The sequence below is a fragment of the Gobio gobio genome (genome assembly GCF_949357685.1).
Source record: "Gobio gobio genome assembly, chromosome: 19".
NCBI classification, from domain to species: domain Eukaryota; kingdom Metazoa; phylum Chordata; class Actinopteri; order Cypriniformes; family Gobionidae; genus Gobio; species Gobio gobio.
The window spans coordinates 34,526,526-34,546,393 of record NC_137112.1 but is presented as its reverse complement, the minus strand read 5'-3'; the positions used below and the strand labels follow the sequence as shown (position 1 = coordinate 34,546,393).

General features: G+C 41.6%; 1 protein-coding gene across 5 annotated transcripts in view; it reads left to right on the top strand.

Annotated features, from left to right (window-relative positions):
- kaznb (kazrin, periplakin interacting protein b) overlaps positions 1 to 19,868 on the top strand; it is a 209,513-nt gene that overhangs the window by 86,865 nt on the left and 102,780 nt on the right. For 4 of the 5 annotated variants that reach the window (XR_013818509.1, XM_079843827.1, XM_079843830.1 and 1 more), the window contains exon 3: positions 19,214 to 19,421. Coding sequence is in view for 4 of the 5 variants with exons in the window: in XM_079843827.1 (XP_079699953.1) it covers positions 19,214 to 19,421 (208 nt within the window). In the remaining variant the exon portion in view is untranslated. Of the gene's footprint in view, positions 1 to 18,825; positions 19,422 to 19,868 lie in introns of those variants that run through there. The other variant, XM_079843828.1, reaches the window with a different exon arrangement.

Below are 19,868 nucleotides of genomic sequence, written 5' to 3'. Positions count from 1 at the left end.
CATCATGCCTTGTTACCACTGTGCAGGCTGGTGGTGGTGGTGTAATGGTGTGGGGGATGTTTTCTTGGCACACTTTAGGCCCCTTAGTGCCAATTGGGCATCATTTAAATGCCACGGCCTACCTGAGCATTGTTTCTGACCATGTCCATCCCTTTATGACCACCATGTACTCATCCTCTGATGGCTACCTCCAGCAGGATAATGCACCATGTCTCAAAGCTTGAATCATTTCAAATTGGTTTCTTGAACATGACAATGAGTTCACTGTACTAAAATGGCCCCCGCAGTCACCAAATCTCAACCCAGTAGAGCATCTTTGGGATGTGGTGGAACGGGAGCTTCGTGCCCTGGATGTGCCTCCCACAAATCTCCATCAACTGCAAGATGCTATCCTATCAATATGGGCCAACATTTATAAAGCACCTTGTTGAATCAATACCACATAGAATTAAGGCAGTTCGTTCTGAAGGCGAAAGGGGGTCAAACACAGTATTAGTATGGTGTTCCTAATAATCCTTTAGGTGAGTATATATATATATATATATATATATATATATATATATATATATATATATATATATATATAATTGTAAATCAGACCTCCATGTACAGTCTCCAGTTTATTTCATAACAAGACAGATAAAATAATGAGATCAGTGTCAGCACAACCTCCACCCACACAGGTGTGCTGTTCTGACTGCTCTATGTCATTATATTGGATTGACAGCGACATGCTTGATACTGTAATTCTCACACTGTTTCTCCTATTGATTCAACTGATCAGCCCTCACTTTCCACCTCTCCATTCTGCAGAGAGTCTGTCAGCTTTCAAACTGAGAAGGAAATCATTGAACGGGTCCCAAAGAATGTGGATGTGTTGGTGCAGGGTTCCCGTTCCCTGGTGGAAGCCACGGGATGTGTTTAATGGCCTATTTCAATTAAAGCCAATGGCTGTGTCTCACCATGAATGTAAATGTGGAAAGTCTCCAGGCTGCTTTGTTTGGTGAATTACATTCCACCAGAATTCAAATCTATAAAAACTTGCTTGGACATGCAAGAGCCAGTCTGGTATGATGATCAGACATTTTGATATTTGCGTCTCAAAACTTCTTGACGGTTCCTCAGAGGCCATGACATTTTCAGGAAGGCTAGTTACCTTTTTGTATTCTTGACTTACAAAGAAAGGCCAGTCTTGAGCATTGCAAATGAAACCTTTAATCTATAGGGCAACATTTGAGTGGTTTCATGAATAGATCATACTAATAGAACATCCTGTGCATTTGTCTTGGCAGGTGATTCATCAATTTGCTTTAAGTTACAGGATCACTGTGCTCCATAATTTTGGTTAAAAATCTCATGTTGGTTTTTGCTGCCTTAATCAAACGCATAATCATCTGGGGCTGAGTGATATTTACAGTAATGCCGAGATATGAAATGTTATGGGAATATTTCTGTCACAAATGACACATCAGTGATTTTTTTCCCTTCTGACTGCTCTCTCCTCGCAAGGTGTTTCTGGAATTTGAGTTGATCATGCAATAAATAAGGCTTAAAATGTTATAAATCATGTAACGCGCTAACATTTTTGGCGGCACCAAGATTGATCACTTCAGGGAATGGGGAGGTTGCACTGAATCAGTCTTACATGAACCAGAACTGAAGGGAGGGTGATCATCGCAAATATCCTCCGAGATACACACAAAGCAATTGATATTTATCATTAGCGACCGGCCCTGACAAGAGCAATAAATGGTCTTCACATTGATATATTCTACACAGACTGCTTTTGATAAATGAGACTAAATGGGACAAAAAGACTATGGTGTAAGTGTAGAACTTCTTGGTGCATTCACAGAGTGACAGCTATATTTGTAGCTTATGTTCTCATCTACGTCCAGGTTAGCAGAAGTACAGAGGTGGCTAATTTCTAAGTTAGGGTGAGTATAGCAAGGCTTAGACCTGCAGAGAGTCTCAGCATTTTTGCCCTCAGGGTCTGATTAGAATGCTGAGCCATACAAAGTCTGCAGACAGAGGGGAGCAAGGTGACTAAGACCGCTGGCAGTGTTACTCGCTCATTCCCAATGTTTCTATATGAAATGGGAAGGTTTTTAAACGTGTTGTAAGCAATTTTGGTCGTTTGGCTAACTCTTGCCTAAATTAGACCCGAGTCTCTCTGTCCCTTATCCTCAAAATCACAGGCCCTTTCTCCAAAAACACAACCAACATACATTTTTCAGGTCTATTTTAGTATTTTTTTCTTTTTTGATTGGCACAAACTATTTGTCTTAGTTGCAAGTAGTGTTGCCAAAAATACCGACTTCGGTACCACGTCGGTGAAATTTAAAAAATGTGCTTTGAGCGCTGTTGAAGTAAGCACCTCTGATTGGCCATTGTGTTCACACGCTCATCGGATATATCTGTGATTGGCTACAATGATCAACACACAGGAGTGTTTAAAAGCACACAGAAGTGTTTGAAAGCGGGAGAAGGATCGTTTGAAAGCACATGCAGACGTCTATCAGTGTATTGGTCCCGTTTGTATCTATGCAAGTGCTCAGTGAAGAGTGTCATTGATGTATATTTACAACATGTAATGAAATCATTGTAGCCAATCACAGACATATTTGCTGAGCACGTGAGCACAGTGGGCAATCAGAGGTGTTTATGATTACGCTCAACAGTGCTCGAAGTGGCACATTTTTTAAATTTCAGTATCGACTTGGTAACGAAGTTAGTACTTTTGACAACACTAGTTGCAAGTGAACCTGTATTTAATGTAGACTTGGTTATATTTTCTTGCTTTGTATAGTTTTATCAGTGGTTCCCATTCAGTCGGTCACGTTCGACGTACGTCGGACGTACCGACGAATTGGGATCACTTCAGGGAGCCCCTATCAGCTTCGAAATATAGAGAACAGGCCAATGGGCCATTGGCGTGTGAGATTTGCATCTTGCGCTCCGCCCCGCGCCGCGGGTATAAACAGGAAGCGAGAGCGAATGCACGCTGTCATTCACTTCGGAGCCGAACGGCGTTGATGAAGCAAGACTGCTTTTCTAAAAGAGAGCCTATCTGCAAGAGATATGCTCCAGAGAACGAAAAGGACGCTCTGTGTTGGCGAAAAGGCACAATCAGCGCGACCGCATGTTCACCGCTGCATCAGCATAACAAACTGCTGTTCTCACAGCAACTGTCGGTTTGGTGAGGGCGTTTGTTTCAGTGAGTGCACCACAGGACTGCACTTACCACCTGTGTGTTGCCTCACTCCTCTATAGCATCGCAAGCATGTTGAGACTGTGTTCGTGGGTGGTCTATGCTCTCTCATGAGAGCATAGCCACGTCGGCGCGCTGTTCGTCTTACCTTTTTCATAAGGGCTTGAGTGTTCAGCACGCCGTGTGCCGTCTCACGGCCACGCCCACTGTCTCACGTGTCTGCTGGTAGCTTACAGATGGGATTGCTGGTCCTTGAAAGGGGACCTAGCGTTTCATTTGGGGCTCTAGCAGAGGACAGATGTCAATCGCTGCATCGGAGAGAGGGCTGTTATGTGTTGAAAATGAAGATGATGCTGAGATTCCCACCGTAATAGTGGGCGCTCGTGCTGAATCAGATTGCATATCAATTGCCTCGAGTTGTTAGCAGTTCGTCTTGCACTCAGCCGCTTCAAAGTTCCGCTCAGAGGCAAGCACGTTCTGGTCCGTACGGACAACACTGCGACCGTTGCGTACGTCAAAAAACAGGGTGGTCTACGCTCTCGTCGCATATCACAACTCGCCCGCCATCTCCCCTTATGGAGTCAGAAGCATCTGAGGTCGCTTCGTGCCATTCACATTCCGGGCCTGCTCAATCGTGCAGCCGACGAGCTGTCACGTCAGCCGGTGCTTCCGGGAGAATGGCGACTCCATCCCCAGGCGGTCCAGCTAATCTGGAGTCGTTTCGGGGCCGCACAGGTAGACCTGTTTGCCTCCCCAGAGACGACCCACTGTCAGTGGTTTTATTCCTTGACCGAGGGGACCCTCGGGTCGGATGCCCTGGCCCACAGCTGGCCCCGGGAAGAACGCAAGTATGCGTTTCCCCCAGTGAGCCTTCTTGCGCAGACACTGTGCAAAGTCAGGGAGGACAAGGAGCAAGTCCTGTTGGTCGCTCTATATTGGCCCAACCGGACTTGGTTCCCGGAACTAGTGCTCCTTGCGACAGCACCTCCCTGGCCCATTCCTCTGAGGAAGGACCTCCTGACTCAGAGACGGGGCACCCTATGGCACCTGCGTCCAGACCTCTGGAAATTCCATGTCTGGTCCCTGGACGGGACGCAGAGGTTCTAGGTGACCTACCGCAAGCGGTAGTTGACACCATCACTTCCGCTAGAGCCCCCCTACGAGGCGCCTCTATGCGTTGAAGTGGAACCTGTTCGTCGATTGGTGCTCTTCTCGCCGAGAAGACCCCCGAAGATGTTCGATCGGATCTGTGCTTGCCTTTCTACAAGATGGGTTGGAGCGAAGGCTGTCTCCCTCCACCCTCAAAGTCTATGTTGCCGCTATCGCCGCTAATCATGAGCTAGTAGATGGAAAATCTCTAGGTAAGCACGATCTGGTCGACAGGTTCCTTAGGGGGGCGAGGAGGTTAAATCCGCCTCGTCCTCCCTCCATACCCTCTTGGGACTTAACTCTGGTGCTAACTGCACTACAGAGAGAACCCTTTGAGCCTCTGCAGTCAGCTGAGTTGAAAATTCTGTCGTTAAAGACAATACTCCTGACTGCGTTGGCCTCCATCAAGAGGACCTGCAGGCATTTTCGGTTGAAGAATCGTGCCTGGAATTCGGGCCCGGTAACTCTCATGTGATCATGAGACCCCGGCCTGGATATGTGCCCAAGGTTCCCACTACTCCCTTCCGGGACCAAGTGGTGAGCCTGCAAGCGCTGCCTTCGGAGGAGGCAGACCCAGCCCTAGCTTTTCTCTGTCCCGTCCGTGCTCTCCGGACTTACGTGGATAGAACGCAAAGCTTCAGGACCTCAGAGCAGCTCTTCGTCTGTTACGGAGGACAGCAGAAGGGAAAGGCTGTCTCCAAGCAGAGGATGGCCCACTGGATAGTGGATGCCATCGTCTTGGCTTATCAGTCCCAAGACGTGCCCTGCCCGCTCGGGTTAAGAGCCCACTCCACTAGGGGTGTTGCCTCTTCCTGGGCGCTGGCTCGTGGCGCCTCGCTGACAGATATTTGTAGAGCTGCGGGCTGGGCGACACCTAACACGTTCGCTAGATTCTATAGCCTCCGTGTAGAGCCGGTTTCTTCCTGTGTGCTCACTTCCCATAGTCAGTAACAACGAAGTGCCCGTTCTAGTGTCGGCTTGCTGCGCCATTCCCTCCCCTATGGTAGACGGATGCGTGCGCTTATTCTGCTCCAGTCGAGTTCCCCGGATCGGCGAACCCTGTTGAGTCCTCCGCAACCCGCGGCAGTCGGACGTGGCGGAGCGTTCGACGCCAGGTCTAACACTCATATGCATTGGTGGAACTTGTGTTAGGCTGGGTTCCATATGTAGTGACCCCCACGGCGGTCCCATGTGTGTATTCTTCCACGGTACGGCTCCCTACGGCGAGCCCGTGTCTTTCCCTCGGCAGAGTGTCCTCTGCCGTCCCAGGTACATGTTGTCCCCCTCCACGAATTGGCCGGGGCCACCCCTGGGACTTCCGTATGTTGTGCTGCCCACGGCCAGCCCATACGTGTATTCTCCACATGTTAACTCCCTCTGGGCATGATGTGGCTTCCGCAGCTGCCTTTACAGGCACGCTTTCCCAGCGTTATCCAATACATGGCCTGTTCTCTATATCTCGAAGCTGATAGGGGCTCCCTGAAGTGATCCCAAGTACGTCTCCGTTCCCTCCTTCAGGGAACGAGGGTTACCATACGTAACCGAGACGTTTTTAAAGATGGTATGTCCATGTTGGCATATATGCAGTCAAAAGTTTGGAATAATATTTTTTTTATGTTTCTTATGCTCACCAAGGCTACATTTATTTGATCAAAAATACAGTAAAAAAGTAATATTGGTAAATATTATTACAATTTACAATTATATATCACAGTAATAATAAGCAGCAAAAACTTTTTCAATATTGATAATAATAAGAAATGTTTCTTGGGAACCAAATCAGCATATTAGAACGATTACTGAAGGATCATGTGACACTGAAGACTGGTGTAATGGCTGCTGAAACTGTTGAAAAATAAATGAATTACATTTTAAAATATATTCAAATAGAAAACAGTTATTTAAAATATTTCCCAATATAATTTTTTACTGTATTTTTGATCATATAAATACAGACTTAGTGAGCATTAGAGACATCTTTCAAAAACAATAAAATCTTAATTATTCTGAACTTTTGACCGGTTGTGTGTGTGCATGTGTGTGGATTATGAGGACACAAATGTGTATAATAACATGGGTATTACAACGTAAACATTGTTTATGTAGGGGGATAGAATATACGGTTTGCACAGTATAAAAACCATTACACCTATGGAGTCCCCATTAACCACATATTCCAGAATGTGTGTGCATACACACACACACACATTTTGAGGGATGGCAGCATATGTGGCAGCATAACATAAAAAAACGGTTTTGCACTAAAAACTAACATTATAACTAGACCTGAGGGAATAATGTAACAATTAAAAGGAAAAAAATGTATGCTCTGTCAGATGCATTTGATTTAATGACTTCACTTGAAGTCACACCGTGAGGTGAATATTCTTGCTCAAGTGCCATTTAAAGTGCCTGAATGGAAAAGTTTGTTCACAGGCACTTTTTCTTCTTTTGAGGCTCAGTTACTTCTTTTTACTTGTTTCATCCTGCATGTTTTCATGAGTCAATAGACATTCCAGTGACCACTGACTTCACCAGGCGGCGTTTCTTTAGACATGTCTTGCAGTATTATGTAAGTAAAAAGCCTTCAGTCGCCCTCTCTCTTGCCTCCGTGTTAGAGCACACTGAGCCGGTCTCTTTGAGCGAGGGCTGTAATTGCATCCGCTCAAAGAGTGAGGAAATCAATTAGACATCACAGGCGGTGCTAAGGGGGCAGCGCTGACATGCACCGTCTGTGTCAACACCATCGCATTCCCCCTCCACGCCTCGCACCGCCATGTGCCACACATCAGTTATTGTCAGTGTTAAACAGCAGCGTCCATGGGGCTCCGAGCCAGTGATTGGTGGGAGGAAGCCACAACAGAGACCAAATCACAATCCTGATTCACACAGAGAATTTGGAGTTATGACAACGTGTCCTCCCTCGAGGGCCTGGTGAGAGTATAATGAGAGCAGAAGGCCAGTAGGGGGCAGGGGAGAGAGAGGGAATGGGATGTCGAAGAGGAGAGCATACAGCAAAAAGAATTAAGGCTGCAGCACTGGGCTACTCCCCCAGTTTCACTCACAGCTGCAGGTCCACATTAGCTTTAGCTGCATTGCAGCCTTTTTCAGGTACTCATGAATTACCTCATTGTGATCCTAGTGCAAAAGCTGCAGGGAGTTTTTAAGTGCTACCAAGCATATAAAAGCTATCGTTACAGTCAAAATAAAGGGGATATTATGGGAATAGTGAACAGTGTTTTACAGTGGTTGCAAGGCAGGAAATTATTGATATTGCTCAAAGATTCTGGTTAGGGATTTGTTTGTTCCCAAATGGTTTTATATCAGGACACAGATTTAACTTTTTTATATATATTGGATCCATCCATCCATCCATCCATCCATCCAATTACAGTTATATGGCCTTTTGTATTGCATTTGGATTTCTTACAATTCATTTTAATCATAACTCCTTATTTTCCATTTCAAATTGTAAATCTCCACCCTGTTTGCCTCTATTCAGTAGCTCAACTCAAAGGGATTCAAGTCAGGAATTGAATTAGAATTTGAAAGACATTCTCAGTTCTGAATGGCACTCAACCTGATGTATTTTCCTGATATAATTTCTATTTTTGGTTTGACATATTTATGGAATAAATTCTGATCTTCTGAATTCGGATAACGTCTTTTTTTTGTACATCTGTGTGTATACTGAATTGAATTAGTTTTTCTTTTTAAACATAGGCCACATTGAGTGTTGATTCTCACTCAACAAGACGTCCTCTGAGTGTCATGACAATGAAATCTAATGCAGCATTTCATTTACACAGAACCAAAGCCTCAAGCCTGTGCCTATCTAAAACTATAACAGAGAAAAGCTGAGAATTCTTTGCTACCAACCAAGCACAGGCATTTCCTCCAGGAAATGCAAATCTAGTTTAACTGTATCAAACTCAATTTTCCTTCTCTATGAACTCTGTCCTAATGCAGTGCTCGCAATAGTCACATGTCATGCACTCTAGCCCTTTCAACTCATTGATCTTTTTGTGTGCGTCGTTTGCTGTGAGCACAAGTGAGCAGTAATGGGGCTATTTATTCACATGCCTAAATCGGAAAAGCAATACTTTACAGAGGTAATGATTAGATCATCATTGCAATGGGGGACATGAGCATTCTCATTTCTCTAAATCATTACCCACAAACCCCCTTGAATGCGCACATTCCATTCATGGCCTGTTCAACGCCGCTGCTTGCAAAACAATCTCATCGCTTCATAATCAAAATTACATTATTCAAATTTCTGAATGTCGCAGTGGCCACAGGCCAAACAAGAAATCAAACAGATTTTGAACCATAAATGAGTTTTATTCATGCTCGCACTGCCCGCAAGCAGCAGTATTAAAAGTTTTGAAAGCCCATCCTTTTCAATCCGTTCACTCTTTGTTGAAAAAACTTTTTGTGTCTTAAGAACAAACCAAATAAGAGCTTTGAGACCTGCTTGTCTAACTGTCTCTGTCAGAAAAGGGAAATTACTCGCAGCAGTGGCAGTAATAGCCGTCTACTCCTTCTTTAAACCTGACAGTGAGAGAATAATGGCAGCAAATCCGTCGTCTTTAAATCTCCCTAGCCATCATAGCGTCATTATACTGTACCAGTCACCTACATCTCATCTCCGGCTAGAGCCCGACCTTCGTCTGATTATATTTAAGTGGCATGCCACGAATCTAAGCTTGTGTCCTCTGACAGAAAATTCCTGCCTACATTCCAAACATTTTCACATTTTGACATGGATTCGCTCTTGATTTAATGGTTTGGCTTCTTCGAAGTCAAGCTCGCCAACAGGTTCAAGGAAGGAAGAATGTTTCTTTCTTGTCGCTCCTTTTTCAAACCTCCCAGCCAAGTCTTATCGTAATCCCCATCAGAGCCCTCAGCATCTCAGCACCGCGACTCGGAGCACGTGTTATCAGGGGATGGAGGAGTCGCGCTGCTGTGTGAGGGTATTAGGCCGCTATCTAGAACACTGGTGGAAGTAGGAAGTAGCACTGGAGTTGAACGTTGGAGCGGATGGTTCTATTGGTTGAGCTTTGGGGAGATATAGATTGTTATCTTGCTGTCAGACTCCCTGCTCTTATCTAAGTCAACATAGCCTGGCTTCATTTATGCTGGGTTTATCTGTGTCTGAGCTGAAGTTTCTTTGCTAGGACCTAGGGGCTACATTTGATGCATCAGTGCATTTGTGATGTTGTTTGCTTGTGATATGGATCAGTTCCCTGCTGAAAAGATCAGCAGAACTGATTACCAGCATATGTTGTGTTTTGGTTGCTGGTGGGTTGTGCTCGTACCATATTATAGCCTTGCAGGTTTTTTAATTCTTGCCTAGTGTCTGGTCTTCCTCACAGCTCATTCTGGCCAAGAATCGCTCACGTCGACAGTCTGACATACAAAACGATCAACCACAGTTATGTCCTTTTTAGTGACCGAGATTATTGTGACAAGAAGAATGCATTGTCATGGCAAAAAGGATTTAAATACACGGCACAAAAAAACTGGCTAGAGAGAATACACCAATAAAAATAGAAGATATGTGTGATTTTGTAGTCAGATTTTTTTGTGTTCATAGTGCAGATAATTTATTTGATCAAATCCTTAAAACAGTAATATTGTAAAAATAACTTTATTATTTTAAAATATTGTAAAATGTAATTTCTTCCTGGGACGGCAAAGCTGAATTTTCAGCATCATTACTCCAGTCTTCAGTGTCACATGATCTTTCAGAAATCATTCTAATATGCCGATTTCCTGCTAAAGACACATTTTTTTATAATTATCTATATGTTAAACCGTTGTGTTGCTTAATATTTTTGTGGTAACAATGGTAAATTGTTTTCCAGGTCTCTCTGATGAATGGAAAGTTCAAAAGAACAGCATTCATTTGAAATAGAAATGCTTTGTAACATTATAAATGTCCTTGCTGAATAATGCACACATAAATATATACACATAAATGCATATACAATACTATACGCATACTATTTTAAACACACACACACACACACATACACACACTGTATCTGTGTCTATATTGTCACACTTTAGATTAGGGTCCAATTCTCACTATTAACTATTACTTTTGCCCCAATAAACTCCTACTTCTGCTTATTAATAGTTAGAAAGGTAGTTTTTAAGTTTAGGTATTGGGTGATTAAGAGATGCAGAGTATGGTCGTTCAGAATAAGGCTTTAATATGCGCTTTATAAGTACTAATAAACAGCCAATATCCTATATGCATTAATAAGCAATTTGTATATGATAGTGAAGGACATTTGAGGCCACTAATCTGGCAAAATTTACCATCTCCCTGAAGTTTGGGACTTTTTTTTTGTCAGGTCTCTTTACTAACTTAATTAGCAAGACATTGCTAGACTATGCCAGTTTCATCAACTCGTTATGCTGGTGAACAGCTTCACTATATGTTGAACTAGCTAGACCAAAAAAATCGACATGCATTCGATTGTAGTGTGAAGATCATTTCAAAATGTTCTCAAACTCCATTTATTATATAAGTGAATATGTTTTCTCTTTTTGTTGACTGGGAGATGAACTTGTTTATTTCCATGGTGATGTGGAGTGTTAACGGTTATACCAGCAGCAGAGCAGCAGCGTTTTAATGAGAAACAGCATGTTTCTTTCCCTGTGAGGCCGTGCACGTGGTGTGCTGGGAGGTGTACGCTTGACTGGGTTCTGGGCCTAATTATTGGCACCTTAACTCTCTAACATTGTTCTTGTATAATTTACACATCTTTGTAGCTTTCACATGAGCTCTTCGGAGACCAAATCTTGCCCTGTTGCTGCCTATTAATAGTGATGGATGTAGTGACTAGTTTGACTGATAAGTGGCAGGAGAGGGGGTTGCAACAGGGCTGTGCCAGGCCCTAGGGCTCCGCCATTGTTCTATATTTGTTATTTTAGGAGTCAGCGCATTCATTCAGCCCAATAAGAGATGAAGAATGAGGGGACCAGCTTCCGTCTGCCGCCCCCAGCGCTGCTCTGCGTCAATGCCCCTCTGTCCCTCACAGCCACCAAACCAAAGGCCAACCGCAGCGCTCTGCCAGTCACACACAAATGTGCTCCTGACGCACACACAGAAATATGTACTCGCATCTGCTTGGTTATGACATTTACTTCTCTCACACAATGCACTAGCCTTTTCTTAATTTAGAGGTTTCTGTTCGTTTTACTAAATGAGCTGAGCAGAGAACACAGTGTTTCTCCTGCATGAGCAGGGAATGTTTCTCTCTGTAATTACTGCCATTCTTATATGAGTGATTGACTGCAACTTCAGAAACTTTTTAGAGACTTTTTTAGAGAACTAAATGCCAGAAACTTTTGAAAGCACAAATACACAATACATAATTGCTGTTTTAGTCTTCTCCTGACTATTGTGAAAAATCTGTAGATGAGACATAGACAGTAGATATATAATTCTCATAGGTAAGACTTTATAGATATATAATAAGCTGACTGCTCTCACTTTAACATTTTTAAAATCTGTGTAAAATGTATTTTTTTTTAATTAATACTGTAGATATATGGTTTCCACCTCTGAGATAAATTGTAAAATAATAATAAAGTTGCAGTTGTGAGATATAAAGTCTCAAGACAAAATTTGCAGTTAAATTCCCAACTGTCTTTTTTTGTTGCTGTTTAAATTGGATTCCATATACAGTAGATACACTACAGTTCAACCGTTTGGGGTCAATAAGATCAGCAAGGATAGAGACAGAGCGACACCCGTCATAATCTGAAGACCACGCCCACCGGGGGGGAAAACAATCAAACGCTCTCCATTGACTTTGCATTGCGGGAGGCTGCCTCCTTGTCATTTCGGACTTATAACAAAAAACTAAACAATGTATAAAAGCGGATATGTGACAAAGTGTACAGCAAACAAGCTAAACAAAACCCAGAAGCAAAAACCCAGACGTTTTTATAAGCGGTTGACCCAAAAAACGAGCGTTTAAGGACAAAAAAATGGAATCAGGCCATTGAAACAGAGCGCTCGGGTCATATTACACTGATAACTACAGCGACTAGAGGGGAAAGTAATCAGCGACAGGAAATATCATATATAAAACGGACATTTGGATATTTGACTTAACAGTGACAAAATGTTTACTGCACACATAGACATATTGAGGCATACTGAGTGTCAGGATCCCAAAATTGACCCATTCTTCCTGCCGAAGCTTCACTTCGTATTCCCTGTAACCACTTTTATCTTCTTAAACGCTCGTTTTTTTGGGTCGACAGCTTATAAAAACGTATTTCTGTGTTTTTTAGCTTGTTTGCTGTACACCTTGTCACATATCAGCTTTTAGACATTGTTCTGTTTTTTGTTATAAGTCCGAAATGACAATGAGGCAGCCTCCCGCAATGCAAAGTCCATGGAGAGCGTTGGATTGCCCCCCCCCCCCCCCCCCCGGTGTGGGCGTGGCCTAAATACGCTCTGTCTCTATGGATTTAATGGACCAAAAGTAACAGTAAAGACTTGTATAATGTTACAAAAAAAATGTCTATTTAAAACAAATGGTGTTCTTTTGAGTTTTCTGTTAATCAAAGAATAATAATCAAACAAAAAAATATCACAAATTTATTGATAATAGAAAGAAATCAAATCCCACCCTACATTTTTCTCATTTTAGAAGCCATTTCACTTGAATATACATCACAATGGGGAAGAAAAGACTCGCAACAGTTTCATGCTGACTTACCGACCCCAAACTTTTAAATAGTGTATTATCATGACTGTTGACAAAATACTTTTGGGAAGTTAATGTCCTGCAGTGGGATGTGCTGTACTCCATCAAAATAATTTAAACTGCATTTTGCTAATCATTTTATAATTATTTGTCATTTTGAAAAATGTCATGCAGCAGAACCATTTACAATAAACTAGAGAAGAAAAATGCATTAAAAAAATAAAATGGAAAATCATGCTGCTGGTGAAAAAAAACTACCCTTCAGTATATCATATCAGTTCTTAAATGCTCATTGATATAGTTCATTCATATCCTTTCCTATATCTCCAAAAAACAACAAATCCTCATCATCTGGACACCCACCCTGTAGGAAAAAGTGAAAAAAAAAGTACATGAGCTCAGCTTGTTCTGCATCAACAAGCTCAAGTCCTACTCAGGAAATGATATTGCTCTTTCCTGTGGTTTTGGAACCCATGCTAGAGCATGGATTCAGTGTTGTAAGAGTCTGTGGGAAGAGCCCTTGACCTCACACATGCCCATGATCTCTCTGTACTCAGCCCTCTCACGCCCCCACACACATTCACATTGACACATGTGAGGAAACAGAGTTGGCAGCCGAAGGATTTTCACACAGCACCCTGATAAGAGCCTTATAAAAAGTTGGCTGTGCTCACAGAACTCTCTTGCTCTCTTTGAGAGCAAAACAGCAAATATTCCAGTTTACCTGGCATGAGTCGATATTCAATTAACCAGACCAGCCTCTCACCGTGGCCGTTTATCAATACCTTGTTTTAAGTGCACTTGCTTAATCGCATGCTATTTACAGCTGCAACCAAATGAACAAACAAATAACAACTGTTTGGAAAGTTTTTCAGTAGAGAAGCAGACGCCCCATGAGAGGAAATGCGGCTCGGTCCTGTCAGTGGATGGGCCAGCATTGAATAATCACCTGATGCAAGGTTATTATAGTTTTTTTAATTAGTTAGGGTTACTTCTTAATTCATTTATTATTGTTTACTTCTCAAATCCAGATGGGTCTTTATATTAAAAGGAAAGTAATTTGTTGTTTTTGAATTGTGAATGTAATTAGTACTGAGTTAATACACATTAGTATCCATTTACAACATTTCTAGTATTAAGTATGAAGGGATAAAGGAGTATAGGGAAAACAAGTGATAATGTGGAAAGTAAATGACCTACTTCTACATCTTTAAAAAACACTACTTCTGTAAACTCATCCAATTTCCAGTTTGTGAATCATACCACTCATAATCAGCATTCATCCAGCTGAACTGCTGCACTAATGACTAAGAGCCGTGTGGATGTTCCTGTGAATTTTCTCTCCTTTACAATTCCCCAGGTGTCCGATCTCATAGAAATGTGCTGTAATGCCAGTTTAAGCTGTCGCTTCTGCTGAGACTTTTACACTGGTCTGGTCATTTCATGTTCAGAGCTGTCTATAGGCAGATGTTTTTAATGAGAATTTTTAAAATTGTAAAAATTTTTACTTATATATTAGTTTTATTAAAATTTTTGAGCCATTTACCATTTACCTCTTATGCTCACAAAGGCTGCATTTTATTTGATCAAAAATATAGTAAAAACTGTAATATCGTAAATAGTATTCCAAAATAAAACAACATTTGTCTATTTTAATATATTTTAAAATATAATTTATTGCTGTGATGACAAATATGTTGATTTGCTGCTGAAAAACAGATTAGTACATCCACTTGTCACTTTGTATTTTATTATTTTACTAGCTTTTTATGGCTATTTTAGTGTTTTTAGGTTGTATTTATTATTGTTATTTTAATGGACATTGTTTGAAGAGCTGCGTAACTAAATGACAATAAAGATCAATCAATCAATCAATCAATCGATTTGGTGTCCAAGATTATGATCAAAGTTGAAAACAGTTGTGCTGCTTAATATTTTGGTGGAACCTGTGATTTTTTTTTTCTATTGATTCTTAGATGAATAGAAAGTTCAAAACAATTGAAACAGAAATCTTTTGTAGTATTATTATGTTAGTATTATATAATGTCATTACTGTCACTTTTGATCAACTTAATGCACCCTTGTAAAGTATTAATAATAGTATTAATCATTTTTTTAAACATACTGACTCCCAACTTTTTACCACAATATTTTTTTTCATACCTTAGTATAGTTGATAATGAAGTGCTTGTGACTGTTCTTGCCAATCAGAGCTTTCATGATGTCATGTCACTTATTATTAGCCAGGGTACTTGATAACATCATAAAAAGCCCGACGCTAAAGTGTCTAGCCTATTTGTGAATCAAACCTCCCAGTTCTGAGGGTTTTCTCAAAGTATTTTAAGGCAGGATGAAAGCACCGTTGGCTGCAGAGTTCACTCTGTTTGGTAAGCAGCTTGAGCATATTCTTGGCAAAAGGCAGGTGACAACAGCGGAGCCTGCGGAAGGCCTTGTTGTAAAAGCCATGGAACAACTGTTAGCTGTCCAGTTCCTGCCCTTTGTCCTTTCCCACTGACATTCAGCATTGTTCACTCCGGGTCCTTTGTGAGACTTGGTGTGTTCCAGTCAATGTAGGTGACTTTTAATATGACTGAGATCTTCTACAGAACGGAAAAGCCACAGAATATGAAACACACTAGACTAGATTTTCCCAAACATGTTCCTTTTTCTTTCTCTCTCCACCACTCCTTGTTCTCTTTCTAACTCGCTTGCTCTTTTATTCTGTGTGACTATAGTGGTTTTGGGGCTGGGATTTGAAAACAAAGCTCTGCCTCGCTGCCTTTTTTCAGCTGCAGCCTGAATCTCAGCATGAATGGTGTTAGTAAAGCAGATGTGGCGCTCTTTCCGGTTCATTTCTGATGTAAATCAATCAGTATAGAACCTACTGAAAAACTGCGACTTCAGTTGTTTCGTAGCATTACATTTGAGCCATCTTTCTATTATGATCAAGATGAAAATGAAATGAACGTAATTTGTTGTCATATTTTAATAGTTGTTTCTAGTGTGGATTGAAATGTTGTGCCCCATTCATTTCTGGTATCGCTTCCTGTGAATACCAATGAGGATGTGTCTCAGTCAGAGTCTTGAAATGATAGGTGTTCGCCGTGTTTTGCTGTGATGGTTCACCAGATTTCCTTCTCTCACTAACACCCCATCGATTTGCTCTAGGAATTGAGTGATTTTACTCATTTTCAGTCAATGTTTTGCTTGGGTAATATAAAAGCCACTGCGTTAAGCTGGTGTTGGTTATAGTCATTAGCAGGGGTTAAATCTGGCCATATGATGGTAGATGATCACTAGATGATTGGCTGTCAATCCAGTTTACTTACTATCTGCACGATTCAGTTACGTTTGTGTTTGTCTCCACACACATTTAATCTTTATTTAGTGAATAAGATATACAGTCACAAAATACACAAAATGTTGTCTCTGTTCAGTTTAAAATGATAGACCCATGCATGAAATGGCTTGATTGAAGAGCACATATCAACAGGTCTATCCCTTTTTTAAAATAGCGAATAGGCTATTTTACTGGAAAGAAGTTATTTTACTTTCCTTTTACTGCCCCAGAATGCAATGTATGCATGAATTGATCAAATGTGTACCTTGAAAGTGGTTTTGGATAAAAATAGCATCTGCAAAATGCATAAATTATTTTATTAATATTAATATTTATGAATATTTCCCCCAGTTTATACAGGAGTCACTTAAAATATAAGAAAATATAATCTGCCAAATGCATACATATTTTTATATATATATATATATATATATATATATATATATATATATATATATATATATATATATATATATATTTTTTTTTTTTTTTTTTTTCTTTTTCTAATCATTATTTTACCCCAGTTAATGCATTAATTTATAGAATGTAGACCTTGAATGCCATGCTAGTCACTTTGGATAAAACATCTGCCAAATGCATGAATATTTTTTACATGTGCAATTTTATTTTTATGATGTATTTATTGTATTTATCGATGTAGACATTGAAAGCAATGTAAGTAACTTAAAGGGGTACTTCAGCGCTGGGAAGATGAATGTATATTTAAACTGGGTCATTTATGTAGTAGAAGTGTGAAATTATTTTTGAATTTGGTGCCTTCTAAACTGAGAAAAGACAGAAAATGTATTTTTGTCTCATGTGGATGAAAGACAACAACTCCCAGAATGCACTTGCTTCGCTGCTCAACGAGGCCACTCCCAAAGCCACGGCCACTGGTTATCACTTGCCCACCATGACACCGTCCCACCGTCGTTTTGATTTTTATAGTAATAAAATAATTTCGTTCAGTTAGAGAACAGACACTACAATTAAAAACTGAACGTGTCATTTCAATAAAGTGTGAGTGAGCTGAACTAAAGTCACGGCACAAATGCAGCAGGAGTCAGATTTCATTCATCACGAGAGAAGAGCTGAGCAGAGCTGAGGTAAGCCGCAGTCATTCACGATGCGTGTCCAGTCTGGCGTGTTTTCAGATCGTGCCTATGGAAGCTTAACTTTCATAGGAATTCATTGACAGTTGAAACACTCACTTTGCTCCGCACCGCTCCGTTATGAATGCCCGTGCGCATTTACATTCTGTGAGTGAGATCCCACCCCTATGGGCTGGTTGAAAACATGCGGAACAGCTCCTTCTACTGGCTGTAGTCTCTAGGCTCTGGCCAAAAAATCCTCAGATGACGCAAAATGACGATATTTGCGTCATCGGAGGATTTTTTCCAGAAATAAAATGCATAATTCTCTCGTCTCAGGGGGACATGAGGCGGGAAAGCACAATAATTTGAATATACTACCGGGTTTCTACTGATACAAAGCTTAATGCTAATCGCTGAAGTAACGCTTTAATAATTAGCATCCACCAAAATGCATTCATTTTTTTTTTTTTTTTAAATAATTTTTTTCAGTTAATGCATTCATTTATATAATGTAAATACATTAGAAAATCTGCCAAATACATATTTATTTATTTAGATTTTTTAACACCTGTTCAAAAGGCTAAATATTTAGGATAGATGATGGGTCAAATAAGGTTACGGATGATCTCAAGGTCCATCCAGATGTAACATAGGCCAGCATCTCACTGAACAGCATAGGAGCTTCTTTGATATACTCAAAGTACATACAGACTTTTCAATCTGTTGTGTAAGACTTCTGGGAAAGGGTAAACTGTTTTGGGCCTGCATCTGAAGACCAGGGGGCTTTTCAAAATCAGCCCCAAACTTTTGACCCTGCAAGGAGATTGATTGCTTTCAGTGTAATTCTCTTCACTTCCTGCGTGCAGGGGGCCGGACTAATAGCTGTCCCTCGTGTCCAGCACAGAGGTCTGCCTGGTTCCTCTCCCCCTGAGTTGAGTCGACCCACCCCCATCCACAACCTCAAGAGTGGGGGAGCGTTTCCCAGGGACAAAAGAATGAATATTTAATGAAGAGAAAGGGAAAGGGGTTGGGAGTGTGTTTGTCCGAGAGAATAGATGTATCCAGCTTGACAAGTGTTTGTCAAGGGATCAAGGAAGTGCGAGAAAGTCTTGTTTTGTTTTCCACCGTGGCCACATAAGAACAGTTACTTACTTGTCACAAACCAATCTAAACGGGGAAGCTCTCCGAGGCGAATCCTGCAGTTTGCAGAGTTTCAGAAACATCGCACTTTAGCTCCCTCCCGCTCTCCCCCAGAAATCTAGCACACATGGTACGTTCCGTTTAAAAGAGAGCATGTCATCTCTCAATGCACTGTGTTCTCTGGAAGCAGCTGCTGGGAGCGCGGTTTTTCAGCGGGAACTCTCTCACTCTTCTACCTGCTGTTTCGTCTGTCCGTTGCGTTCTTTCACATGCTCCCTCTCTCTCTCTCTATCTATCACACACTCAGCTCTCTTTCACACACTAACAGAGGACAGGTAGTGATTAGGTCTTTTCTTCTGGGATAAGGAGGAGGGGAGTCTGAATTGGGATTTTTTTTCCTCTTCTCCAGCGCGTGTTTTGTATGTGTGGTCTAAACTGTGGCAGCCGTGGAGAGATAAAGGGGGACAGGGGACACGAGGCTTGTTCTACCCCCTGACCGAGCCCTTGACACCATGCACCTCTGTGTGGATTTGCTTCTCAGGGCAAAATCCTGAAAATGATGGAGGACAACAAGCAGCTGGCTCAGCGGATTGATGGGGCCATTCAGTCGGCCAGCCAGGAGGTGACCAACCTGCGCTCCGAGCTCTCCGCGACCAGCCGCAGACTGGCCGAGTTGGGGGCGTGCAACCCCGTCGGCCTGGAGAACAACCAGCAGAACCACCATCATCACCATCACCACCACCTCCACGGTAAGACATGTGTCAAGTTTTGCTTGGTCTGTGAGCTGCAGTTCAACTTGTTACTGTTGCAAATAGTTCGTTTTTAAGGGTTTGTGGGTGGGAAGGAGCTTTTGTTGAGAGAAGAAAGTAAAGAGGGGAGGACGGGGGCAGCTGATCCCGTTCTTTACTGCCTCTTCCCGTTTCCTGGGTAGCCGGTGGGACGGCTTTCCAATGCAGCTGTGACATATCAGGCGGAGAGAGGCCAGAGAGAGAGAAGAAAAATGAAAGCTAGCATGGCTGTCGTCATAACTCCTGTCTCTGACTGATTCGCAGGGAATAACACGAAACACGTGGTTCAGTTCTGATACTAAAACTTAGTTAAAGGTAAAGTGTGTCTTTTTTATAATGTTAAAATACTTTTTTAATCTTAGCTTCAAGCTTTTAGACAACTGTAATACAGGCATTTGTAGAATGATT